This window comes from Dipodomys ordii, unplaced genomic scaffold, assembly GCF_000151885.1.
Source record: "Dipodomys ordii isolate 6190 unplaced genomic scaffold, Dord_2.0 Scaffold1000001372, whole genome shotgun sequence".
NCBI lineage: Eukaryota > Metazoa > Chordata > Mammalia > Rodentia > Heteromyidae > Dipodomys > Dipodomys ordii.
In genome coordinates this window covers 30,067-57,269 of record NW_012284989.1, presented here as the reverse complement: position 1 = coordinate 57,269, position 27,203 = coordinate 30,067, and the positions used below count along the sequence as shown (strand labels likewise).

General features: G+C 47.8%; 1 protein-coding gene across 1 annotated transcript in view; it reads left to right on the top strand.

Annotated features, from left to right (window-relative positions):
- The first annotated feature begins 11,978 nt into the window (after window positions 1-11,978).
- Window positions 11,979-27,203, top strand: part of LOC106002784 — a 33,519-nt gene continuing 18,294 nt past the window's right edge. The window contains 7 exon segments of the mRNA XM_013037577.1: window positions 11,979-12,069; window positions 17,916-18,030; window positions 18,720-18,921; window positions 20,909-21,043; window positions 21,317-21,379; window positions 21,888-21,939; window positions 23,103-23,208. Coding sequence (XP_012893031.1) covers window positions 11,979-12,069; window positions 17,916-18,030; window positions 18,720-18,921; window positions 20,909-21,043; window positions 21,317-21,379; window positions 21,888-21,939; window positions 23,103-23,208 — 764 coding nt within the window.

Below are 27,203 nucleotides of genomic sequence, written 5' to 3'. Positions count from 1 at the left end.
GAGACCTTCCCCTTCAGCCAGAGTGCAAGAGTTACCCAGACCCCAAGTTCAAATCCCAGGCCTTGCAGACAAAATATAGCACACATTCCAAGCCAGGGAGCTTCATTAGCATTTTTCATATTTTTTAAAGTTCAATTGGCCTTTCTTTGATACATTTTGATTTTATAACATGAGAGTTTTTCAAAAAGGGTTTAAACGTTTACATTTCAGCATAGCACATTGGTGTTTCCATTTTAACCATCTGCAATGAAGAATGAGAATGAAAACGAGTACATCATTCCTCCCTAGAGGGACAGTTGATGTTATTTCTATTTAGATTTATTTCTATAACTATAAACTCTCTGCAATTGTATCATGTGAGTCTTCCTCATTGCCTACCACAAAATACACTAGGAGAGTTCTCATATCACAAAAGGTTGGGTTTCTAAATAAAAACTCACTGCTGTGAGGACAGTAGGTATTGGTAAGCATTTTGGGAATAAAGTGAATTGTAAAATGAAAAACAAAAACATTCGGACTGGGATGTAGCTCAGTAGTGGAGTACTTGCCTAAAGAGCATAAGACCCTGGAAGAAAAGGAAGGCAAGTTTCCTAAAGCTTAGAATGTTATGATCTGTATGAATAAACTTCTTTCTTCTTCTTTTTTTTTGTCAGTGGTGGGGCATGAACTCTGGGCTTGGCTGCCCACCTTCAGCTCTTCAACTCACGGCAAGTGCTCTACCACTTGAGCCACAGTGCCTTTTTCGGTTTGTTGGAGATAAGGGTCTCACGGACTGTCCCAGGCTGGCTTGGAACCGCCATCCTCAGATCTCAGTATCCTAAGTAACTAGGATTATAGGCATGAGCCCCTGTCGCCTGGTGCATGAACAAACTTCTTAAAGATTGATTCTGAGGAAAGAAACTTGGAATACACTTTTAATAGAAATAATTTATAATGCCATGGTTAAGGCACTAATTCAGAAGTATTTATTCATTGGCTAGTTTCTTAGTTCATTTAAAGATATATATATACATTTTTAATATACACATATATATTATTAAAACATAGCTTTGACATATACCTAAAAACATATGTGCTCATGTAAAGTTATACAACTGCACAAGCTTGATTTTTTATTTTAAGTTTGTTGGTATCATAAATTAGGTGGGATTTGTGTACTGCTGTTTTGTTCTCTGTTTTTGGAAGAATTCTCTCTGCTTTTTTCCTCCACACCCCTCTCTCTGCACTTGAATTCAGCTTGCTCTTTCTTAGCTTGATTGCTCATAGCTGATTTTCTACCACTTCAGCCATACCTGTAGCCTGGCTTTTTGACAGTTAATTGGAGACGTCATCAGTCAGGCTTTTCTGCCTGGATTGGCTTTGAAACTTCATCTTCCAGTTCTCACCTCTGGAGTAGCTGGGATTACAGATGTGAGCCACTGGGGTGCCTAGGAATGGATTCAACTTTGGTTGGTGTATTCTTTCTGTTTTTCTAAGCATGGGATCATCTACTATAGAATTTCTGTGAATGTCCTGGGTCTGAATTAAGATATATAATATATGTGCTAATCTGTGTAGTTCTCATAAGATGTAATCGATTTAATACATGCTATAAGTGTAATAATAGTCAATATAAATAATGAATGAATGAATAGTGCAAAAATAAAATAAATACACAGTAAAATAATATGCTATTTTTAATAGGGGCTTGAACTGAGGTTGTGGCAACACTGCCTGAGATTCCATCACCCTAGGCTGGGATGGTGCAGCCTCTGGACCCACAGCGGATCATGGGATGGTATGCCTCGGGGGCTGACAGGAAAACAAAATGAAAACAGCACCTAAAAAAACCGCAATCTGTGGATGGTCAGCGGTTTCTTGGTTTTCCTTCCTTGCATGTTGACCATCCCGGGTCCAAATGACACGGCTGCAACCTGTAGGTTACCTGTCATTGCTGAATGCTGGCAGGCTGGCAGTGAAGAAATAGGCCAACCTGGACACCTAGGTCCTGTGTTTAAATCCCGGTCACGCCACTTACAAAGGGCTGGAGAGCCTAAGAAACTATTGCCTATCCATAGGAGCACCAGAGGAATGTGAACAATGTCATGGTTGGATGAATAGTTCATAAATCAGGCTGGCAAAAAATTAAACCCAATAATCACAGGACACGGAGTGATTTTAATTCAGAGTTTATTATGCACTAAAAGAATACTATTGTTTAAATGGAGTCTTCACTAAAGACCCGAGAATCTGTAGGAGCGTAGTATGTGTCATTGAACACTAAATAGACATTTCTGGCAGTATGTAAATATCTAAATTTATATTTATTTGTATACCATCATCTGCATAGAACATTTTTGCTATTTTGGCCAAACCTGGAACTTGATCCCAGATCTTGGGATCCACTTGGCACCTGCATGGGCTAGATGCTGCCGTGCTGACACTCACCCCTTCATGAATTGGGCCTCCTACTCCCTCAGTCAAGGTCCCATCATTGCCAAATGTTTCTTCCTGGTGTAACATTCCATGTGTGACACCTGTTTTCCTTTTCTGTGCAAGTGCTGGGTGTCAGGTATGATGTTCATGTTATGTATGCAAAGCTACATGCTATGGAATAGATTGGAACAAATGTAGTAAATGTTATAGGTGTACTCACAGTCCATAATATAAATGCTAAATCAATCAATCAATAATAATAAAATATAATGAATCACTCCAACAAACACGACATAAAATGAATATAGAGATATAACTCAAATATTTAAAATGTCTATAAATGTTATGTTTTTCAGTACTGGTGCTTGAATTCAGGCCTAGGGAAGAGTTGAGAAGTTCATGCATGATTCTCATAGGAAATGATAGGCAAGATCTTAATTAAGACTGTATGAAGTGTAACAATAATTACATTCAGGAAATCGAAGCATTGGGAAAGATCCAAGAATCAGTAGTCACATGGAAGATAGGATTCCAACACAGCTCGTCACATCTCCTACTCTATATAAACAGGCCTTTATTAGCATACTAATTTCAGTTATGAATGGATGAATATGGTGCTCCACCCCCACCCCGGGGCTAGATCTCAGGTCCTGGGTATGGTCTAGCTCCTTAGTGGCTCACAAGCTGGTGTGCTCATGTGGAACTTTTTGGCAATTGGTTCTGCTAGGCCTTGAATTCAACATCCAGCACTGCCAAAAGGTTCATCCTGATGTGAGATGCCAAACTTTGCAGATGTTTTCCTATCCTATGCACGTCTTGGGTCACAGCTAGGATCTAGAAAGCATAGGCAACTCTATACCCATTGGAATAGGTTGTCATCCTTGTGAGCACAGGTATATATGTCATCCTATACTCAATAAGATACACAATACATAGATGAATAAGACACAAAATAAAAAGATTAACTACACTGAAAACAAGGTGCATACCACACCTGTATGTAAATAGAGATCCTATGTTTAAAAGAGGTGGGCTTGTCTAGTGCTGGGGCTTCAAATCAGGTCCACTACCAGGCCTGACCTTTTAGTCTTCAAAAACAGTGAGCTTAACCTTCCCCCACAGTGCAACAGAGTTACCCAAACCTGAGTTCAAATCCCAGCTCTCATAGTAAAATGGAACACATTCTGAGCTAGGGTTCTTTGTTCATAGTTTTTTTTTTATTTTTTTACTAGACCCGGGGCTTGACTTCAAGTCGTGGCAACTCTGCCTCAGCTCTGATCATCCTAGGCTGCAGCCTCAGGACCCACAGCCCGTCCTCGGACCCTAGGACCCTGGGGCTTGCTGGAAAAAAAAAGAAGCCGCGAGGGGAAATAAAGTTGCGGGAAGTTCCACCTGAGGTTTTTATATTTATTTGCCTTTGCATGGTGACCATTCTGGTTCAGAACATGGCTGCCTGCAGAGTAAAGTTGACCTGGCATGGCTGAATGTCTGCTGGTTTTGGGGGGAGCCACAGGCTAACCAGATAATGGAGGACCCGAGGACGAATCCCAGTCAGCCCTGTTACGATGAGGGAATGGCTGGAAATCCTAGGAAGAGTCGTGGAATGCAATCAATCTCATCCTTGAATGAGTAGTTCCTGCTTGATGTGAGTAGGAAATGATAGGCAAGGCTCATGGGGTATCGATTATTTTTAATGAAGAACTGATGAAGTGTGACCATAATCATCACAGTCATGAAATGGAGGCATCGGGGAAGATCTAAGAATTGGTAGTCACAAGGTAGATTTCATCACAAGTTGCCATCTCTCCTACACTATAAAAATATGTACTTATTTGCATACTAACTTGCACTTATAAATGCATGACTCCCCTCCTCCCAGGGCTGTATCTCAGGTCCTGGGACTGGCTTGCCTCCTTAGTTGCTCACAGGCTGGTGGCTCACAGGCTGGTGTGCTAAACTTTACCCCTTCACCCTGAGTTTGAATCCCAGCAGTGTCAAAAGATTATCCTGACGTGAGAAGCCCATCGATCCATCTGTTTTCCTATTCTGAGAAAGACCTGGGTTTCAGGGAGGACGGAGATTCCTACATAGGCAACTCTATACCCAAGGGAATGGGTTGCCATCCATGTTAGCACAGTTATATCTGTCATCATAATCAATAAAATACACATTGCATCCATGAATAAGACACAAAATAAAGAGAACGAGGACACTGAATGCAAGATGTCACCCATCCATGTATGATAATATAGATCTTGTTTTTAAATTATGAATTGATGACTATATTTATCCCCTTTTCCAGGGCTCAGTCTCAGGACCTGGGTACATCCTAGCTCCGTAGTGGCTCACAGGCTGGTGTGCTCAAATTGACCCAATTCACCAATTGGGCCTGCTAGGCCCTGAGTTCAAATCCCAGCACTTCCAAAAGATTCATCGTGATGTGAGAAGCCCTTCAATCCACCTGTTTTGTGTCCTGTGAAAGTCCTGGGCCTCAGCGAGGATGGAGAATGCTATATAGGCAACGCCATAGCCATGGGAATAATTGTCATCCATGTCAGCACAGATATACCTGTCACCATACTCAATAAAATACACAATACATCCATGAATAACACTCAAAATAAAAAAGATAACTACATTGAATGCAAGATGCATACCATACCTGTATGTAAATAGAGATCCTATGTACAAAAGAGGTGGGCTTGTTATTTTGTCCAGTGCTTGGGCTTCAAGTCAAGCCCTGGACCAGGCCTGACATTCTAGTCTTCAAGGATGGTGAGCTTCCCCTTCTCCCACAGTGCAATGGGGTTACTCAGACCTGAGTTCAAATCCCAGCTCTAGCGGTATAACAGTGTGAGTTCTTAGCTAGGGTGCTTCATTCATAATTATTTATTTATTTGCCAGACCCGGGGCTGAACTCAAGTCATGGCAACTCTGCCTCACCTCTGATCATCCTAGGCTGCAGCCTCTGGACTCACAGCCCATCCTAGCACCCTAGTATCCCAGGGCTTGCTGGAATAAAAAAAGCTGAGAGGGATAATAAAAGGGGTGGGAAGTTCCTCCTGACACTTTTACATTTATTTTCCTTTGCATGCTGACCATGCAGAGTGAAGGTGACCTGGTATGGCTGATGGCTTGTTGGCTATCAGAAGAGCCAGAGGCTGACCCAGCAATGGAGACCCCGAGGTTGATTCCCAGTCTGCCCCCATACATTGAGGGAATAGCGGGAGATCCTGAGATACTCATTTCCAGACCTAGGAAGAGTCATGGAATTCGATGGATCTCATCTTTGAATGAGTAGTTCCTGCTTGATGTGAGTAGGAAATGATAGGCAAGACTCATGCGGTATCGAATATTTTTAATGAAGAGTTGATAAAACATGACCATAATCATCACAGTCATGAAATGGAGGCATTGAGGAAGATCCAAGAATCATTAGTCACAAGGTAGATTGGATTCCATCACTGGTTGCCATCCTACTCTATACAAATATGTACTTATTTACATACTACCTTCAGATTTTGAATGGATGACTATTGTGCCCCACCCTCTCCCCCCCCCCCCCTGCGGGACTCAATCTCAGGTCCTGGGAACAGCCTAGCTCCTTAGTGGCTCACATGCTGGTGTGCTTACCTGGACCCATTCCCCTATTGGGCCTGCCAGTCCCCGTGTCAGATTCCAGCACTGCCATAAGATGAATCCTGATGTGAGAAGCCAATCATTGCACCTGTTTTTCTGTCCTGTGAAAGTCCTGGGTCTCAGCTAGGATGCAGTATGCTATGTAAGCAACTCTATATTCATGGGAATCAATTGCCATCCATGTCAGCACAGTTATAGCTGTCATCATATGCAATAAAATACAAAATGCATCCATGACTAAGACACACAATAAAAAGAATAACTACACTGAATGCATGATGCATTCCACATCTCTATATAAAGAGAGATCCTATGTATAAAATAGGTGAGCATATGATTTTTGCCAGTGCTGGGGCTTCAGGCCCTGGGTCTAGGCCTGACCTTGTAGTCTTCAAGGATGCTGAGCTTCATCATCCCCCACAGTGCAACAAAGTTACCCAGACCTGAGTGGGTATCTCAGAGGTGGCAGAAAAATGGTGAGAATTCTGAGCCAGGGTTTGTTATTATTATTATTATTATTGCCAAGCGTGGGATTTGAACTCAGTTCATGACAACTCTGGCTCAGCTTTGATCACTTAAGTCTAGCAGGCTCCCATGGGCCCGTAGCCGATCCTGGGATCCTCGGCTCTCCAGGAAAAAATAACAGAAGCTTTGCAGGATAAAATGCAGAAAAATTACAGGAAAAAAATGACAGAAAAATTGTCGCAGGAAGGATTTTTTATATTTTCTTCTTTTGCACAGTGACCATCCTGGGTCTGAATTACACTGCTGCAAAGGGTACTTCACCTTGCATTGTTGAAGGCTAACGGGCTATCAGGGAAGCCATAGGCCAATGCGTCAACATAGGCCCTGAGCTTGAATCCTGGTCCTTACACCTACCAATGGGGGGAGATCACAAGATACTTGTTCCTATGCATGGGAATAACAATGAAATGTTAGCAAACTCATGATTGAATGAGAAGTTTCTACATGTATTGGTCTAGTCCAAAATTAGATGGAATGATCCTAGGACGATGATTCATCTTAATGAATAGTTTATTAAGCATGAAAAGAATACTATTCCTTCAATGGTGGCATAATAAAGAACTAAGAGTTAGTAGGAACGTAATTGATGTCATTGAATCTTAGGTAGATTTCTCTGGCACTCTGTACAAATGTATATTTATTGATGTTCTATCACCTGTCTATCCATGTATGCCTATTTTGTCCAGCCCTGCGGCTCAATCTCAGGGTCTGGATATTTCCTGGCAGATTCATTGGCTAGAGGTTGCCGTGTTGACACACCCATTCAGGGTCTGAATTGGGTCTGCCAGGACCAGAGGTCAGATCCCAGCACTGCCAACAATTGGATCATGGAGTAAGAAGCTGAGTGTGATATCTATTTTCCTTTTCTCTGAGAGTCCTGGGTGTTAGACATGATGGAGAACACATCTACAAATCTAGATACTATGTGATGGGTTGTCATCAATATCATAAATGGAATGTGTGTCATCACAGTCAATAAAAAATCTCATATCTAAAATATACTTGTAACCCAAAAAATTAAATCCCCCAACAACAAATCCTCAAAGAAACAATTGCCCAATAAATAAGTGAGCAAAAGACTTAAAGAGAAACTTCTCTGAAGAGAAAAGAAGGATGGCCAATAGACACATGAAGAAATGCTCAACCTCCCTAGCCATAAAAGAAATGCAAATCAAAACCACATTGAGATACCCTCACCCCAGTTAGAATGGCTATAATCAAGAACTATAATAACACCGATGCTGGAGGGTATGTGGACTTCATTGTTGGTGGGAGTGTAATCTTGTTCAACCACTTTGGAAAGTAGTATGGAGGTTCCTCAAAAGACTCCACATAGAGCTCCCTTATTTCCCAGCAATCCCACTTTTGGGCATTTACCAAAATGATCACAAACATAACCATACTAAAGCTCCCAGCATGACTATGTTCATTGCAGCACTATTTACTATAGCTAAGTTATGGAACCAACCCAGAAGCCCCTCAGTAGATGAATGGATCAAGAAAATGTGGTATATATACACAATGGAATTCTATGCCTCCATCAGAAAAAATAACATTGCCCCATTTATTTAGGAAAGACGTGGAAAAAATTATATTAAGAAGTAAGCCAGGCCCAAAGAAACATAGCTCCCATGGTTTCCCTTATTTGCAATATCTAATATATATTTGAGTCAAGCAGAAAAGGTTAGATAAGGTGATATTAGGGAAATGAACCCTAAGATATGTACTCAAATGTTTTTTTTCTTTCATGTGATTGTTTCTAACACATTTATAAGATTATTTCTTTGTTGCTTTGTATGTCCCTCCCCCACAGTATAACCCTTGCTTTCACTGTATTTGATGTCGGTATAATTTGTGGAGGGGAAGGGGAAAAACAAATAGTTTAAATACGGATACAGGTGGACCCATTGCAACCATGAGATGTACAAGTCACTATGTCGAAAATGAATTTTACAACTTTGGTGCGGGGGGGGGGGGCTGAGTGGGAAGCAGGGAGGATTGGGTGGGGAGGGCGGGGGGAATGAGAAGTGATGGGTAGGGGAAACAAAGGAGGAGGCTACAATGCTTAATAAGAAAGGTACTCATTTTCTTGCCCATGTAATTGTAACCCCTCTGTACAGTATTTTCACAATAAAAAAAGGAAAATAAATGAATAAAACAATAATACAATAAATAACCACAACAAACAAGTCATGGACTGAACATCTCTATACGTAAGTACAAATCCTACCTTTACAATGTATATAAATAGAATTTTTCCAGGGCTGGGACTTGAATTCAGGCCTAATGACCAGGCCTTACTTTCTTGTCTTCAAGCATGGTGAGTTTCCCCTTCGTCCACAGTGCTTCAAAGTTACCCAGGCCTTAAGTTCAAATTCAAAGGTAGGAGAAACGGCATGAATTGCAAGACAGGGAGGTATTTTTGGTTTGTTTTTTTTTGCTTTTTTTTTTTTTGCCAAGTACGGTCTTGAACTCAGGTCATGGCAACCGTGCCTCAGCTTTCATCACCATTGGCTGGGGTGCAGCCACTGGAAACACAGCCTATCCTGGGATCCTAGAACTTCAGGCCTTGTGCAGGGGCAGAGGGGGTAATGTACAGAAAAAATGTGGCGGGATGGCGTTTTTACATTTTCTTCCGTGCACCTTGACCATCTGGGTCTGAGTGATCCAGTTCCAAAGGATACTTCACCTTGCATTGCTGTAGGCTTGCCGGCTACTGGGGAAGCCATAATCCCGAACAATGATTAGCCAGGCACCAGTGGCTCTCACCAGTCTCCTTGATAGTTACAAGGCTGTGATAGAAGGATCATGGTCAAAGTCACCCTAGGCAGGAAAGTCCTTGAGACCCCTGTCCAACCTCAATGCCAACAAAGCCAGAAGTAGAGCTGTGTGGCTCCAGTGGTAGAGGGCTAGTCTTGAGCAAGAACAGCTCATGGACTGTGCCCAGATCCTGAGTTCAAGTTCCAGGACTGGCAACAAACAGACATACACAACAATCTGTGCAGCCATCTGGCTAAAGCAGGTCTCCCTCTTGTGCCCAAATGGATTGGACAGAGTTTCCTGGTAAAGGGGCTGCTGTCATCTTGACTCTGTCCATTCTGTCTGTATCACAGGATTCCGGGCACACCCCCATTCTTTCATGGTTCTTTTTGACCAATGGGATACAAGAATAGTGGCCACGCCCACATTCCATGCTTCCCTCTATCACCAGGATTCCCTCTGTTGGTTGATACCACTACCAGCATTTGAGGAAGGTAGAGGTGGCTGAGTGGTGAGCAAGAGACTCCAGGTGACTTTGAGGTAGAGTAGGAAATGATGTCCTAGTCAGTGAGAGGATTTCCTAACCCTGGGAACATGGCCTGCCCAACTTCCCCTTTCGCGGCGCTCACATGTAATGAAATAATAAGAATCAATGAGAGAACTGTGGGCAAGAAACTGCACAAGAACACAGCAGTATCTCTGACAGACCTGAAACATTCAGGAAAACAAAGAACATGAAAAAGGGAGGGATCCCCAAGACAAACACCACTGGGGAGCCGATTGAATGGAGAGTCTGGCCAAAGTTGATGCAGACCATGAGCCTCCCTTGCTTTTGGACACAGTCACAGCCACCAGTGTCCAGAGTGTCAAGGGTCCCAATACCACCAAGGATCCACAGAGGTGCTACTGGCATGTGGTGCCCACCCTCGACCACAGAAAAGAAACCAGGCACTCTGTGCCAAGATCCAAACACTGAAGCAGGGAAAAACAGACCCACAGGATCAATGGAAGTAAGAGAGGGAGAAGATAGCCCAGATACATGCAGCACTAAAAATGGAGGTAGAGGTCCACAAGGCACCCATACAGCGGTTGGTTTCAGCAGAAAGTGATTTACAATGTGCACTGGCCCAAGTGCAGCAGGCCACTGATGACAGAGAAAGGGAGCACAAAGCTCTCACCAGCTGCCTGCAAGCTACAGAGTGGCGTGTGGCAGAGCTGGAGATAGCAGCTTCTGTGATCACTGCTGCAAAGAAGGAGACCAAAATGTATTTCGAACAGCTGAATGATGTGACCCTTCAGCTGGAGGAAAATGCCTGAAGCTTTGATGACCTGGAACAAGTGAACACAGAGTTGCAGGAGAAGCTGGAAGTGCTGGGGATACAGAGGAGCAACATGAAGAAGAGAATATGCAAGTTCCAACAAGCATTGGAGGGGCGTGAGGTACTGAAGAGACTACTGGACAACCTGAGCTGGCTGGTGACCACATCGAATCTGGAGAGAGACACCTTGATGGAGAACCTGAGCATTAAGGGGTCCGCATGGAAGGAGGAGGCATGGCAGCTGATGCAATGGGTGAACCAACTGACAGAGGAGAAGGAATGAGGGGCAAGGCATGTGTTGGACCTAGGAAATGAGCTGTGGGAACTGAGAAGGAAGCCGGTAAAGCCACGGGCCACCCCAGGGACCATCTCAGGCCAAGCAGCAGCTGCAAGCACAGGCCTACAGCAAGCAGATGGAATTGAAGAACCTGGAGGAACAACTTCACATCCAGGCCCAGGAAAACCAGAGTCTCTGTCTTCAGAACGTGGAGCAGCAGGAGCAACTGCAGAGACTGGAGGAGAAAGCCTAGGATCAGCAGGAGATCCCTGAGACCCCACGATGAGCATGTGTGTGGGATGGACAACCGGAGGAAAAGCTGGCCCTGCTGTGGGATGCTCTCCACAGGGTGAGCAGTGAGAAGGAGGAGCTCACCAGCATCCTGGACTCAGAGCAGCAGATGAAGAAACACCTGTGGGAACAGTAGGACTGCTCAGAGAAGAAGATAGAGAAATGGATAGTGGTGGCTGAGAGAGAGAGCCAAGCAGCTCAGGAGCAGCAGGAACAGTCACTGGGCCAGTGCAGGAGTTCAGAGCCTCCTGTGAATGGCACATTGTCTCCAATGAGCGACTGTGCTCTGAGAAGGAGTTCCTACAACAGCACTTAGAGAGGCAGACCCAGCTGCTGGAGCAGCTGAAGCAAGTGAAGGGCTCAACAAACTGAAGGGACCAGGTGGTGTCCCCGAAGTGGCAGGACACTCTCAAGTGCCTGGAAGCCACCAGATCACAGGAGGAGTGCCTGCAGGCCCTGATGAGCTTCCTGGCTTTCCCTGTGCAAGGTGAAGGCATGAGCCCTTGAGAAACAAAAGGTAAGGAGGAGAATCTGCCCCCCCAATGTGACCATCACAGAGGATGGAGATGTCCCCCAGACCAAGAGTGACATGGCTCTGAGAGTGCTCTTCGAGGATGAGATCCACAAGGGGAAACTCCTGACACAAGAATGGCGGGCCAGCTTCAGACACCCCTGGGCCAACCCAGCAGCTCATTGCCAGACTGAGCTGGAGCCACAGGCCCTCAACCCCATGAGCTGCCACCACAGCATGCATGGGGATGGAAAATGGGACACGGGCATCTGAGAAGAAAATCTGCTTCGTCCAGGACCTGCATGATGAGGTGGACTTCCAGAGTCCAGCAGGTGAGCTCCACCATTGATGCAGCCACCTGTCGGCACACATCCAAACTATCAAGGAGTCCCTCATGGTGTGTAAAGAGCAGATGTTGGTCCTGAATGAGCTGTGTTGGGAGAAAGCCCAGTGGATGCACTGGCTGTACCAGGAGAAGATCAAGAAGAGGAGATGCTGTGGGAGCTGCTGTCAGTCCTGGCAAGGGAAGGCACAGACAGCAGTCTCCAGATGCCAGCACAGGCTGAGCCCCCCCGCCAACACTGCTTCAGATGCAACTTGATGACAGCATGGAGACTGCCAGAGGAGAGTTCAGGGTTCCCGACCCCACAGTGGACTCCCTCAAGGAGTAGGTCCTGTCCCAGATGCCCCACATCCAGATCCGCCCACAGCTCCCAGGCTCAGGGGAGGAGTGCTCTCTCACTTTCTCCTGTAGATTGATGTGGATGATGACTCTCTGTATGACATACTGACTCTCAAAAGCCTTGGCAGCCACCAGAAGTAGGTGACCAAGTGGCTTTCTCTCAGGCCTCCATCTGCTGGGCAACTGGAAGGTTAAACTGGGGGTAGGGTAGAGCAGAGGCTGCAGGGAGTTGGCCCAAACTCAAGGGATATCTAATGGCCCATTGGTGGCCAGGAAAGAGGCCTATGTTTTGCTTATCACAAACAATAAATTGTTTTCGAAGCAAAAAAAAAAAAAACAGCCTTAAAACAAAGATTTGTTCTTCCAGCTCTGGGGCTTGAACTCAGGGCCTGGCCACTGTCCCTGAGCTCTTTTTGATCCAGGATGGCCCCACCTCTCCTTCCAGCTTTTTCTGTGTGGAATAGAACCCAGGGCTTCAGGCATGCTAGGCGAACACTCTACCACTGAGCCACATTCTCAGCTAGGATGATTCTCCCCCCTCCCAAACCCAAATGACCATTCCTCAGATAAATAGGAAGTAGGGGCTAGGATGAATATGAAGCACAAGTCTGGTTCACACCAAAAATTCCCCTGCCCCCTCTACCCACACCCTTTGTTGCAGTTTCTCTTCTACCATTGAGGGATGAGAGAGGGAGAGGGGAGTCCCAAGAGAGTACCAACAACAGTGGCCCCCTGAGTCCCACATCCTCCCCCACACAAGTGGTCCTCCAGATTCTGATCTTACCTGACTCAATGTAGAGTCTACACTTTCTCCCTACCACTGCAAGGCTCAGGATGAAATAAAGGTCAGCCCTGGCCTCAGCCCACACCCAAGGTGGAAGCTCTTAGTCCCAGACCTACTTCCACCTCTGACTGACCCTAGTTAGGCCAGACCCACCATTCACCACTATGTTGGTGGTGATTACCTCATGGATGGATTCCAGGAAGAAGGTCTATGGCAAAGAGCAGAAGCAGCAGGGTGAGCAGGGCGTAGGAAGTGGGGAGATTGCTCTGGGATCTTCCTTGGAGCCCTCCCATCCAGCCAGACCCATGCTGACCCAAAGCATGGACAAGGGCAGGGGGTGAGACAGGATGGAGGAGCACAGGACTAAAGGAGGTACTGCTTTGTCTTAGAGGACTTGATTAATTCCAATTATAAATAATTCCAATTATATTTGGCCCATGCCAATCCCAAAGACAACATGCAATGCCTCTCCGTGTTGTTGTTGGCCATGAGCGCTGTCCCTGAGCTCTTTTTCTCAAGGTTGGCACTCTACCACTTGAGCCACAATGCCACTTTTTTTGTCTGATGGTTCATCGATAAGAGTCCCATACACTGTCCTGCCCAGACTGGCTTGGCACCGTGATCCTCCAGATCTCAGCTTCCTGAGTAGCTAGGATGACAGGCATGAGCCACCAGTGCCCAGTATGGGATGCCTTTTGAAGGCATCTTGGCGAGTCTGTAAAGGAGCCCCAAAGGGCCTGCATAGACCATGACCCAATCAAGGAGCTGGGATGGGGGAAGGCTGAACTTCTGTTCCTCCAAAATTGAAGATGCCAGGTGATGTTGTATGCACCAAACACCTAGGCCAGTAGCCACCATGCTTAGTGGGGGAAAAAGTAGAGAATACCCAAAGACTGCAGTGTAGAAATCTCTGATTTTGCATGCATGTGGTGTGTGTGTGTGTGTGTGTGTGTGTGTGTGTGTGTGTGTGTGTGTGTGAACTCAGGGCCTAGGCTCTCTCCCTGAGTTTTCTTGCTCAAAGCTTGTGCTGTGCCACTTGAGACACAGCCCCACTTGCTTTTCAATGGTTAATTTTAGGTAAGCATCTCAAGGATGGCTTTGAATCATGATGGGGGCCCCAGGGAAGCAAGAGTAAACACAACTGGCAAGTACTATCCCTATGGTGGGCCACTCCTGCCCCCTGGTGCCCACACGTGGAACATGCAGTCCCATGCCATTATCCTCTAGAGTTCAATTTAGGCAAGTTACTAGGGAAAAGCTGACTTTTGCTCACCCTGTTTGCTGATGCCAGAGCAGGCCTGTTCCACCCTAGGCCAAGAGAGCTCCAGGAGGCCCAGCTTTCCAGGGACACAGGGAAGGGAGAGGTCAGCTCCAGGCTGAGCTAAGAACCTTTGCCCACAGATACCCCAACTTAGCCTTACTTATCACCATAAGACCTGTTAAAGAACAACCCAAAAAACCAAAATTGGATCTGTGCCTCCAAGTGGTAGAGCTCTAGCATTGAACCAAAGAGCTCAGGGACAGGGCCCCCAAGCTTTGAGTTCAAGACCCATAAAACACAGCTTGTATAAATGTGAACTAGTAGGATTTGTGAAGTGTTTCTGAAGAATGGTGATACTGAAGAAAGCACCCTAATTCTAATGACAGCTGAACTTGTGACATACAGCTATGTGCTGAGTCCTTCAAAGGGCGCTATTTACTGGGTCCTTCCCTCATGGGAGTTATGGGCTGAGTCCTCCAAAAGGTGCTGTTTGCTGAGTCATCCCAAAGGGTGCTATGTGCTGAGTCCCTGAGAAGAGTGGGCCATCCTGGGTTTTTTAAAGGGGGCTTTGTACTGAGTCCATTACACAATGTATTGTATGCTGAGTCCTTCAAAAGGTGTGGTGTGCTAATGCATCCTAGAGGGTCCTGCTATGTGTGAGCCCTTGAGAAGAGAGGGATGAGGTGTATTTTGTGTGCTGTGTGCCAAGTCCTTTATATAGGGTGCTCTGTACTGTCCTTCAAATGGTGCTGTGTGCTGAGAGCTTCCACAGTGTGGTATGTGCTGAGTCCTTCAAAATTGTTCTGTGTGCTGAGTTTATCAAAGGAAGCTGTGCACGAGGTGTTTTACACAGCGTTCTTCAACACAGCATGTGATCAGTCCCTGGGAAAGAGTGCTATGTGCTGAGTGTTTCAAAGTGTGCCATGCACTGAGTCCTTTACACTATGGGCTATAGACTCCCTCCTTCAAAGGGTGCTGTGTGCTAAGTACTCTACCCAGCATTCTTTATGCTGAGTACTTCAAGGGAGCTGTGTGCTGAGTCATTTACACAGGGTGCTTTGTGCTGATTTTGGAAGTCTGCTGTGTGCTAAGTCATCCCAAAGGGTGCTATGTTTGAGTCCTTGAGAGGTGGTTATCCCCTACACTCACACACACACACAAACACAAACACACATACACACACCAGTGTCACCATGCACCTGCTTGGTGTATGGAGTCGAGGTGGATGGAGGAGAGTCTCCTGCAGGGGTGGTGCTGAGGGGATATTCGATTCCCTGTGCTGGTACTGGGGGTGGGGTGTAGTGCTGAGCTGAGGTAAGGCTGCAATTGCCATGGTCTAGAAGCCTCAGGGCCCAGTCAGGGCTGCAATTGTGGCCAGGGGTGGGGTGCGGGGCCCAGGGGAGGAGGGGGCGGGGCCCAGGAGCGCACATTGTTGGCAGCAACCACAAGGATCCCAAGGGGGCAGGGGTGTGTGTGCAGCAGGGGCGGGGTGGCCCAGGAGAGGAGTGTGGGGCCAAGAGAGAGCTGGGAGAAGAGCGAGCACTAGTCCTAGCAGCCATGGAAACGGGCTTCAGTGGCTGGCGGCTGCTCTGATCATAGTGTGGGTCCTGGCCGGGAGCGCAGAGCATGCGGAGCCTGCATGGCAGGCACATCGCCACACGCAGCCCCTCGGAGGTGCCCTGCCCTGAGTCTGAAGTCCCGGTGCAGGGAGCACGAAGAGGCAGTGGCTGCTGAGTTGGCATCGGCAGCCACAGGTTAGGAGGCCGCTGAGGCTGTGGTGGTGGCTGAGGGGGAGCAGAGGCTGTGCGCAGCTCTAACATGCGCCCGCGCTGCCTTTCAAACATGGCGGTGCTGGCTCGGACCCACGGAGCCTCTAGCAGTCACCTGGCAGAGCTGTTGCACCACTGGCCTCCTTGTGGCCCTGACTTGTGTTCAGCCTTCGGTCCTCAGACTCCCGGCACGCACCCGGAGTTTCAGCCTACAGCTTCTCCCAGCAGCACACATGAGTGGCCGACGTGGGCTCCCGCACCCCACAACCCCCCATATAAACCCCGTCCCCCACTCTATCCTTCCTCCCCACCCTCGCGGACCCGGACCCTTGCCTCTTGCCTCCCCCTCCCTTCCTGCTTGCGCCTCCCCCGTGACCCACAGTCTGTCCTGGCTCTGCCACAAAAGCACCTCAGGGGTGGGGGGTGGAGGTGGGTGTCCACCAGGGGATCCCACCCTCATCCCTAGTGGCCAGTGTTCCAGGAAAAGGGGAGCTGCAGGGATGGGGAGGAGGGGGCACCACAGAGCCCCTGGCCTGGAGCAGTGGGAGCCACACAGCCTTGCATCTGCACCCTTCCTCTCCCTGGTGGGAACCTGGTAGCTTTAGTCAGAGGTGGGGACCTGCACCTCCACACCTGCCTTCTTGGTTCTTTTCCCTTTTGCTGGGGAAGGGGGTGTTGGATGCAGAAGATAGACCCCGTTGTTGTGTGAGCCCTTGTCTTCTGTGCTCAGTCACCCTTTCACCTGAAACATTCCCAGAAGAGCCCACTAGAGAGGTGAGGGCACTGGGGTCAGATAGAAGGTGGGTATTTGGGAGAAAACACACCCCCTCTGACACACATACAACCGGTCTGTACCCCCAACCCCAGCATTCAACAGTTCTGACTGGGTGATCACATTTCCCAGTTCTGCCAGCTTCTGCTAGTGCTCCCAGTCCATCTGGTCTCCTTGTACTCCCCAAGAATTTGCCAAGTTGCCCAGAAGTATGTAGGAAGGAGGTAGGGAGTGCAACCATGTATATAGCCCTTAGGACCCCATCAAAGTCCCCAACAACACCCCCATCCCAGGTCAGACACCTTTCTGGAGGCATCTGCTTTGTTTTCTGTCCAGGCTCTGAAAAGCCACATGTCTCAGGACTCTTTCACTCAGCATCCTGGCCTAGGGTTTTGGTGAATGTGGAATCAAGGCTGGTTGTTCCCAATGGGAAGGGTCTGGCCCTGGAGAAAGGGAGAGTCAGGGTGGTTCTGCATTATTAGAGCATTGTTCCCCTTGGGTGAGATCCCTGGTTCTGACAAGGGAACCCCTGTGCTCCAGCTAGTACATTGCCCAGATGAGAAACCAACAAACTCAGGAGAGACACTGCTCTGAATCTGTGTGTGTGTGTGTGTGTGTGTGTGTGTGAGAGAGAGAGAGAGAGAGAGAGAGAGAGAGAGAGGGAGATTATCTTTCTCATTGTACAGTCACCATGTCTAAAAAGAGCAAAAGCATTTTATTTGTGTGTATGTGTATATTTGTTATTCTTTTTCAATTAATGCCCAGTATGAGCCCAGCCATAATTTTTGTTTTCTCTTTCACCGTTTCATGGCTCCTTTAGAGAAGGTTTCAGTAGATGTTCCTTCCCACCACTTTCTTCCCCTTTCCTGCAGCCCACTGTAGCTGGTGGGTCTGCATGTGTCTCCCCTAGGAGGCCTGTGTGAACCACAGACCAGAGTGGACACCTGCCCTTCTGTCTTTAGCCAGAAGGCTCATGAGGCTACTGTGACCACAGCCGCACTCTTCCAGCCAGACAGTCTGCTCTGGTGTGTATAGTTGGAGCTAATTCAAGGTTGGGAATGAATCTGCCAAACATAAATAGAGAATGAGATGGGAGGTAGTAGGACAGGGTCTGTGAATCTAGGAGGGTCTGGGAAGTGACGAACGGTGTGACATAGCAGATGGTTCACCACAACTGAGGATGAGAGGGGAATCTTACCCAGGGTATTGATGGTGTACGTGGACATCTGGGCAGGGGGCTCCGGGCGCCCAATGGTGACATGGATTCCCTCTAGGGGCAGTGCACTGGTGGGTAGTCCTCCCTGGAGTCCTGCAGACTCCAATCTGTGTCCCTCCTGGGCTGTTTCCAGCTGGGCAATGGTAGGCAAGTGTGATCCCCCTGCTGGAGCCTACTTGGGATCAGGACATGGCAGTTAGCTAGGGCTCTCTGAATGCCATTTTCTGTAACCTACTGTAGGCTGTCTGGAAGAAAAAGGGGACCACTGACTTTGGAACCCTTTAAGTTTGATTGGGACAAGTTGAAATGCCAGCTTTTCCAGGGTTTTTCCTTAATGCTTGGGATACTGGGTCAAATGAGATGGACCATTTCAGCCACCAAACAATGACATTCAAGCAATACAAGCAGAGTTCCTGATCCAAATGGTCTCTTGCTATGAACGTCGTGCCTTGACTGCCTTTCTCCAACAGCTGCCAATTCTCCTCTGGCTCTCTCTAGGGTGATCACTACAGTAGAGAATGTTGTGGGGAGCAGAGATTGTGACCTTGCCATCTGCAGCCTGATCGCTGTGAGCAGAGACAATTCCCAGGACCTGTACTGGACTCTGGGAGATTCAGAGACCCAGGATGCCTCAGGGATCCTTTTCTGCAACATGAAACTTGGGGGTTGGATATGGTGGACCATCCTGTCTGGCCCTAGGGTGTGCAGAGGAGGCCCCTTGAGCAAGGCTTTTGCCTCACGACAATCTTGTTCACAGTTGAGTGGAGAATTGAGTGCAATTCAGCTTCTCAGTGGCTGGACAGAGATCTTTGAGAAGATAGGCATCCCAGAGACCCCAGAATACAGTGAGTACATCATGGCTCATGTCCTTGGAACGAAAACAGTTAAGTGCGGTGGCACTAGGAGGGTGGGAAGAGGGAGGAGGGAGAACTGTGGGAGAGCTACATCAGGCTTTGCCCCCACCCAGGATGCTTACCTGAATTAGATGGGACTTGTCTGTAGTATTATCATAGACAGATGCTCACTTATTTATCCAACAAAACCCTACAGTGTGTGCCAAGCCTGGGGGGAAGGGTGGCAGGTCATGCACGATGAAAGGTTCCAGTGCTGGTTCCACAGCACGTGAAGAAATCTTGGTTTGAGCTGGATGCTGGTGCCTTACACCTGTCAACCTAGCTACTAAGGAGGCTGAGATAGGAGGATTGAGCCTTAAGGCCCAGGCAGAAAAGCCTGTAAGACTCTTATGTCCAACTGACTACCAAAAAGAAAATGCCAGATGTGGATGAGTAGCTCAAGCTGTAGACTGTTGGCCTTGAATAAAAAGGCTCAGGGACAGCACCCAGGCTCTGAGTTCATGCCCAGGAGTGACACAAAGAAAGGAAAGAGAAAGAGAGGAGGGAAGGATGGAGTGAGAAAAGGAGGAAAGGAAGGAAGAAGGGAGCATGCAAGCCTTGGTTTGGAGTCCCTGGATCAAGGGAGCCAACCATTCACAATTAGGATGACAGGCATAGAAAAGCATCTTTGGCTGGGTGCCAGTGGCTCATGGCTGTCATCCTAAGTACTCAGGAGCTAAATCTTAGGATCACAGGTAAAAGCCAACTTGGGCAGGAAAGACCCTCAGACTATTCTCTCCAATAAAGCACCAGAAAACTGGAAGTGGTGCTGTGGCTCAAGAATTACAGTGCTGGACTTGAGCTGAAGAGCTTAGGGATAGCACCCAGGCCCAGAGTTCAAGCCCTACATACAACAAAAAGAGAGAAAGTAAAACATCTTTGCCTGCAAAGGACGGTGGAGGTGTGTTTGTGTGTATGTGTGTGTGTGTGGGGTGGTGGTGGTGGTAGACATTTAGCAACCTGCTCAGTCATCATTTTAGATGGATTGTCCCAAACTCGTAGTTCACGGCAGCCGATTCTTAACCACAGGTGAAACTCTGGGTTGGATGTCGACCATTGGACCTGTCTCCTCATGGGACAGTTATGAGTAAATAAGGGACTAGTACAGAGGGATCTCTGGAGCAGGGCCAGGCACAGAGGGAGCAGGTGTCAGATACAGTTCTCAACAATTCTGTGAGCATATGACAGGAAGTTGCCGGGAAAGGGCTCAGATGGGGTCTGTTATTAATCATGCAACAGGCCTGGGATTATGAAACAAAACATGGCTCTCTTTCATCATTACCCAGTCCCCATGAGGAAGGGATCCTTCACTCTATTCATTTTTCCAGTTGGGGAAAATGAGTCATGGAGAAACCAGGTGACCTACTCATGACCTCCAGCTGACAGGAAGCTTGGCCTGATTTCTCTGCCATGCTTTCTAGGACAGTCGGTGTTATTCAGTCCACTTCTTGCGGTGGGAAGTCCACTTCTTGGCATTTGTGGGGATTGAGTTCTGGGCCTAGATGCTATCCCTGAGCTCCTCAGAACAAGGCTAGTACTCTACCCCCTGAGCCACAGCATCATTTCCGGTTTTCTGTTGGTTCTTTGAGGATAAGAGTCTCAAAGATCTTCCTGCCAGGGCCAGCTAGGAGTCATGATCTTCACATCTCAGCCTCCTGTGTAGGTAGGATTATAGGTCTGAGCCACTGGCACCTGGCTTAAGTGTAATTCTGGACCTCTGTCTCTCTCTCTCTCCCTCTCTGTCTGTCTGTCTGTATATCCCTCTCTCTCTCCCTCCCTCTTTCTCACTCTCAGGAATTGGTTGAATGAGTACTGGAGGAGGTGCCCCAGCATCCCCATGTGGCTGGAACCCAAGGTGGCCCTCTCATTCTGGAGGTGGGCTGTGGGTCAGGAGCTGTTTTGCTCAGCCTGTTGAACCAGTCCCTTGAGGTAAGCCCCTCTGTGCCCCAGCTAGACCGTGATGGTTATTCATTGTCCATCCCTTTAGTCCTTCACCACATCACTCTGAAGGTGTCACCTTGTCCCCCTGCCCAGCACAATCCCGGGCCTCTGACCTATACCCTCACATATCTGACAAGACCCTGGCTATAAGACAATAAAAACACTCCATGTGTAATACCCTTGGCAGGGGAGTGTCATTTCAGTTTCAGAGGAAAGACCCAAGACCTGACACCTCCCATTGGACATTTGTTCTTGTGACAGAGCCAAGTCATTGCTGTGGATAAGGAGGAAGCCTCCATCAGACTTACCCAGAACAATGCTCAAAGATAGGTAGGTTGTTGAAGTATCAAACCCACTCATGTCTGCTTCCTACTCCCAACAAGGAAGTGTAGTATGGGTTGCACGGCCATGGGCCTAAGGGATTATAAATGGATGGTGGTGGTCAGGAGCTCATGGCTCCCACCCATCATCCTGGCTCTTTGGGAGGCTGAGGTCTGATGGTTGTGACTCAGAGCAGCCCGGGAAGGAAAGTCCAGGAGATTCTTATCTCCCATAAACCACCTCCCTCCCCCAACCCTGACACAAAAAAGCCAGATGTGCTGTGGCTCAACTCGTAGAGCCTCAGCCTTGAACAAAAGAAGCTAAGGGATAACACCCAGGCCCTGAATCCAAGCCCTAGGACTAACACAATCATAAAATAAATGAATAGTGTACACCCTTTAGCTGACTACCAAGAAAGATGTATTCAGTTTTCTCGCTGGTACATTCAGCCAAATGTAAGGGGATACTTTTGATGTTCCCCCAACCTTCTCTTTCTCTCCTTTATCTGTCCAGGCTTAGGATGCAGGACAGAATTCAGATCATCCCCTTGGATGTTACCTTAGGTACCCTCTCCCATCCACCCGCCTTGGGTCAAGATCCTGGATGCACTCCCTGCTGGGAGGATGAGGCACCACAGAGATGAGGGTAGGTATCCCCAACACTCACACACACAAACACACAAACATCCTTAAGGCAACTCAGACTAGCCTTTTCCAAAGACACTTTATCTCCTTGGATTAACTGACCTAGGAGAGGAATTTGATCCCCTGTAACTGATTATTTTAACTTGGGCTTGCTAGTTGATAGGAGATTAACGTGAGCCAACAAAAACCAAAAAAAACTTTGGTGCCCATCACCTGGGGTTCAGGCTCATGCCTGTCATCCTGGCTACTTGGGAGGCTGAGATCTGAGCATCACATTTTGAAGCCAGCCATAAGCTGGAAACCCCATGAACATCTACTCTCCATGGAAACACCAAAACGCCAGAAGTGGAGCTGTCTCTCAAGTGGTAGAGCACCAGTCTTGAGCAATAAAACTCAGAGAGACAGTTGCCAGATCCTCAGTTCAAGGTCACAAAAAGAAATGGTCCTGTCTTGTTGCCCACATATTGCCCAGGCCTCCAGCCCCCTCTCACGGAGTGTGATACAACACCTGCCCCTGGGTGGAGTGTAAGGGCTTTCAGAAATCCGGTGGTGGAATCCAGGCCTTCCCCTTTGTGCATTCTCAACCCACACTGGCTGGAAGGCAGAGCCTGACAAGTCTGGCAGCCTGCACAGTGGAGAGTCTCCAGCTATGCCAAGGTGATCAGAAAGGGCTTCTTGGAGACAACATAGCAGAGCATGTTCATTTCCAGCCAGGGCTGCTGGTGAGAGACTTGGTATAGATATGCGAGACTGTCCCAAGACAGGGCTGAGGGGTCACAGGAGAACAGCTATCCAGGGCTGGCATTGCATCTTAGAGGTAGAGGGCTCGCCTAGCACACAGGAAAGCATGGGTTCAATTCCTAAGTCCTGCATACACAGAAAAAGCTGGAAGTGGCACTGTGGCTCAGGTGAAAGAGCACTCCTCTGGAGACAAAGAAAGTCAGGGACAATACCGGGGCCCTGAGGTCAGGCCCCAGGGCTGTCACCATAAAGCAGTTCTCTCAGGGACCTTGGTGACAGGTTGATGGCTATGCCCTGAAGCTCTTAGTGTATTCATCCGTGCTTTGTGTCTTCTTTGACAGATGGGAGCTGGACACTCCTGCCCTGTGCACCCCTGTACCCAGTTTTCAGCAAGCCTCCCAAGGTCTTCCACCAGGACATGGAGCAGTTGGCCCCGGAAGTCCTCAGGTATCAGTTTGGTGGGGTATGGGGACATAGGGCAGGCCCCAGAACTCCTAGTGGGTCTGATCTGCCCTGGAAGACCAGGCAATCCAGAGGAGGTAGATGGGAGCTTAGAGGGGATTAGTGATGTGGAGTGGGCCCTTTAATCCCCATGGCCACACCCAGATTCTAGCCTCCCTTTGCTGTCTCTGAGGGAGGTAGAGGGGTGTCTAGGTGGTATCTTCTAGAGGAGGACTAGGTGGAAATTCTGAAGGACTAGACACCTTAAGCCATGAGCCGCTGGCTCATACCTGTTATCCCACATCTGTCATCCTGGCCACTTGGGAGTCTGAGATGCAGTGGATCTCATTTCCCAGCCCTGGCAGAAAAGTCCCTCCAGAGCCTCATCTCCAATCTCCAACCAGAAGTGGCACTGTGGCTCAAGTGGCAGAACACTGGCCTTGAGGAAAATTAGACATCAGGGACAGTACCCAAACAATGAATTCAAGGCTCTCAACCAAAAATAAAACAAAAACAAAAAACCAAACAGGAAAGAAAGATACCCCTTCCTTGCTTGCAAGAGATAGTGAAGTATTGGGGTGGTTGAGGTTGGGAGACCAGATGCTGGCCTCATTGTACAAACATTTCTAATACCTCCCCAGGTTTACCCCAGTGTGAAGCCATAGCAGGGTGGGTGGTGCCTTACCAAGAACTCCAGAGGTCGTGGCTTGTCGCAGGCAGGGAGTGGGTGAATCGGAGCTGGGGTGGGATGGTAGTGTCAATTATATGCTCTCCATCCATGGAAGAAGGTTTTGGATGCTGGTGACCAAGTCTGAAGTGTACGGTTACATTTGGTTTGTGTCTTGATGAGTTGGGTTTTCCCTTGGTATAAGAAGTTGACTGCAGAGGAGGCTACAATATTTGATAAGAAATGTACTCCTTATCTTGCCCATGTAATTGTAACCCCTCTGTACAGTATTTTCACAATAAAAAAGAAAGAAAGAAAAGAGCTGAAGAAAAAAAGAAGTTGGGTGTAGCTGGGCGCTGCCAGTGGCTCACAACTGTCATCCTAGTTACTCAGGAGGCTGAGAGCTGAGGATAATGGTTCAAAGCCAGCTTGGGAAGGAACGTCTGTGAGACTTTATCCTCTATGAACCACCAGAAAATAGGATGTGGTGCTGTGGGTCCAGTAGTAGAGCACACACTTTCATCTGAAGAGCTGAGGGCCTTCTGGCAGGCCCAAAGTTCAAACCCCATAACCTGCAACCAAACAAAAGGTAGCTGAATTTTCTGCATAACTATGTCTACAGTAGAAATGCCATGATGTGTTGTGAACTATTCCAGACCTGTGAGAGGCTCTGAGTTTTGTCTACAGTTGGTCTGATGATGGTAGTGCCATCGTCTCTGGGGTGGCATATTCAGGGTGCTCAGGGACTGCTGAGGCTTTGGGCTACCAGTGTGTGTGTCTGTCTGTTCATGTGTTTTGTCTGTGTGTCTGTGTCTGTGTGTTTGGATGTAGAAGACCTGGGCCTTGAACTCAAGGTCTAGGTGAAGTTCCTATGCTTCTGTGCTCAAAGCTAGTGCTCTAACACTTGAGCTGCATCTCCATTTCTGGCTATTTGGTGGTTCATTGGAGATAAGAGCCTCAGAGACATTTCTGTGCTGGCTGGCTTTGACCTCAGCCTCCTGAGTAGCTAGGATGACAGGTGTGAGACAGTAGTGCCACATTTGTGTGTGTGTGTGTGTGTGTGTGTGTGTCCCTCATCTTTCCCTGTCCCCTTCAGGGTGCCTTTCTGCCTCTTTCTGACCTCGGATGGTGCCCCTCCTCCACACCGACTTTGTCTTTAGCCTCCTATCAGGGTCTACAATGAGTGCTAAATTGCCAGAGACCTGAGTTCAAGCTTTTCTTTGGGGCCCAAGTCCAGCTGTCCAAATCTTTGGCCGCCTGCAGGGGATTCTGAGTCAGCTGGGCCAGCTGCAATAGAGTCTTGCCTGTCTCTGGGTGGGGAACTCAGACATCGGATGTCCTGCCCTTTTCCTCAGCTAGACCTCTGGCTGCATGTCCTTCTCAGCAAGCTGGAAGTGAGTGGAGGAAGAGGGTTGCCGGTGGCTCTGGCCAACTCCAGCTTGAGAGCGGACTGAAGGCCGCCCAAGCAAGGAGGATTCCGGGCTGCATTGGAGGTGAGGCCAAGGTGGCTTGGAAATATCTATTGGTGTCTAGGAAATGTCCACGTACTTTATTGCAGGCAAGTCTACCTTCCAGCCCCATCTGGGCCTTTCAAATCCTTCTAGAGATTTCTGGATGCCCAGAATACAGAGGCACAGACTTTAGATTCCAGGGCCAGGGAATTGGGGAAGGAGAGACTGGTATGGCCAATACCTCAATGTTCTGGGGCATTAGCCTTGACCTGGGTATGCCACCCTTGTGTACATTCACTTCTTAACCCAGAGCTGGCCAGAAACAGGCCACTTGTGGTGGTGCTGTGGAAGTGGCAGGAGTGGAAGTGAGATCTAGGATGACCAACATTTGGATTTATGGCCTGAGGGAAGGAGGGGGCAAAGGTTGTCTTAAAAAAAAACTCTTACAGCTGGAACTCAGGGCATAGGCACTGAGCTTCCTTTGTTCAAATCTAACATGCTACCACTTGAACCACAGCTCACATTTCATCTTTTTTAGTAGTTTAGTGGAGATAAGATTCTCACAATCTTTTTGGTCTGGGCTGGCTTCAAGCTGCCATATTAAGAGCTTAGCCTCTTAAGTAGTTAGGATTGCTGGTATGAGTCAATTGGCACCTGGTAAGGATGTTAGTGTGTGTGTGTGTGTGTGTGTGTGTGTGTTTACTAGGGCTTGAACACAGGGCCTAGGTGGTATCCTTTAGCTTGTTTGCACAAGGTTGGTGCTCTACTACTTGAACTACAGTAGCTCTGCTTCCCAGCTTTTTGGTGATTCATTGGAGATAAGAGTCTGCCCAGGCTAGCTTTGAATCTTGCTTGATCCTCATGTGTCAACCTTGAGTAGCTAGGATTATAGGCATGACCCACTCCCATCCAGCTTTAAGGATGTCTCTTCATACTGTCTTCTGTTCTAACAGCTGTCTACTTGCCCTGGCCTAGATCTCTGATCTCTATATCAGCTCCCAGCAGCCCTTGACTGTGTGGAGAACATAAAGCTCAAACCTGTCAAGCATCCTATTTCTATGTCTTCAGGGGAGGGTACGTTTCCTCTGAAGCCTGGAGGAGTAGAGGGAGGAGAAGGAAGGTTAGCTGTACATGGTGCTAAGCTGGGAGAGAGGTACACTGTCTTAGCCAAGAAGGAAAGTGTGGCCAGATGTTAATAGCTCATGCTCTCATATTCTTAGCTTCTGAGGAGGCTAAGATCTAAGGATTGGCATTCAGAGACAGCCCAGCTCACTTTTCTTGTTTTTTTTTCTGGTATCAGTGGGATCTTTTTTTGTGTGAAAATACTGTACAGAGGGGTTACAATTCCATGGGCAAGATAATGAGTACATTTCTTATCACCAGCTCACTTTTCTAAAGTTTTTGAGACTTCTCTTCCAATAACCACCTGAAAGCTGGAAGAAAAGCTGTGGCTCAAGTGGTAGAGTTGCTAGCCTTGAATGAAAAAAGTGAGGGACAGAGCCCGGGTCCTGAGTTCAAGCCCTAGTACCAAGATGTGCGCATGAACACACAAACACACACACACACACACAAACACACAGAGGAAGGTGGTAATGATGAGTTGAGCTAGAACTGGGGGCAGTCTGGAGGCACAGTCATAGTGAACTCTCGATACGTAAGTTATTTCTCCCCAACTCCTTCTTGGGCTGAGAGGTCTGGGCCATGGAAGTAAGTTCCATGGCACATGCACATACATTCATGCATAGGGTACAGGACCAAGGGAAGAACACGATGGATGCTCGTTTATACTCGGTGCATGATTGCAGACCTTCATCTGCCGCTGAGCATTGGTGAGGAAATCAGGGCTCTGAGCCCTGGGACTCCTGGGATAGCCACTGCTGCAA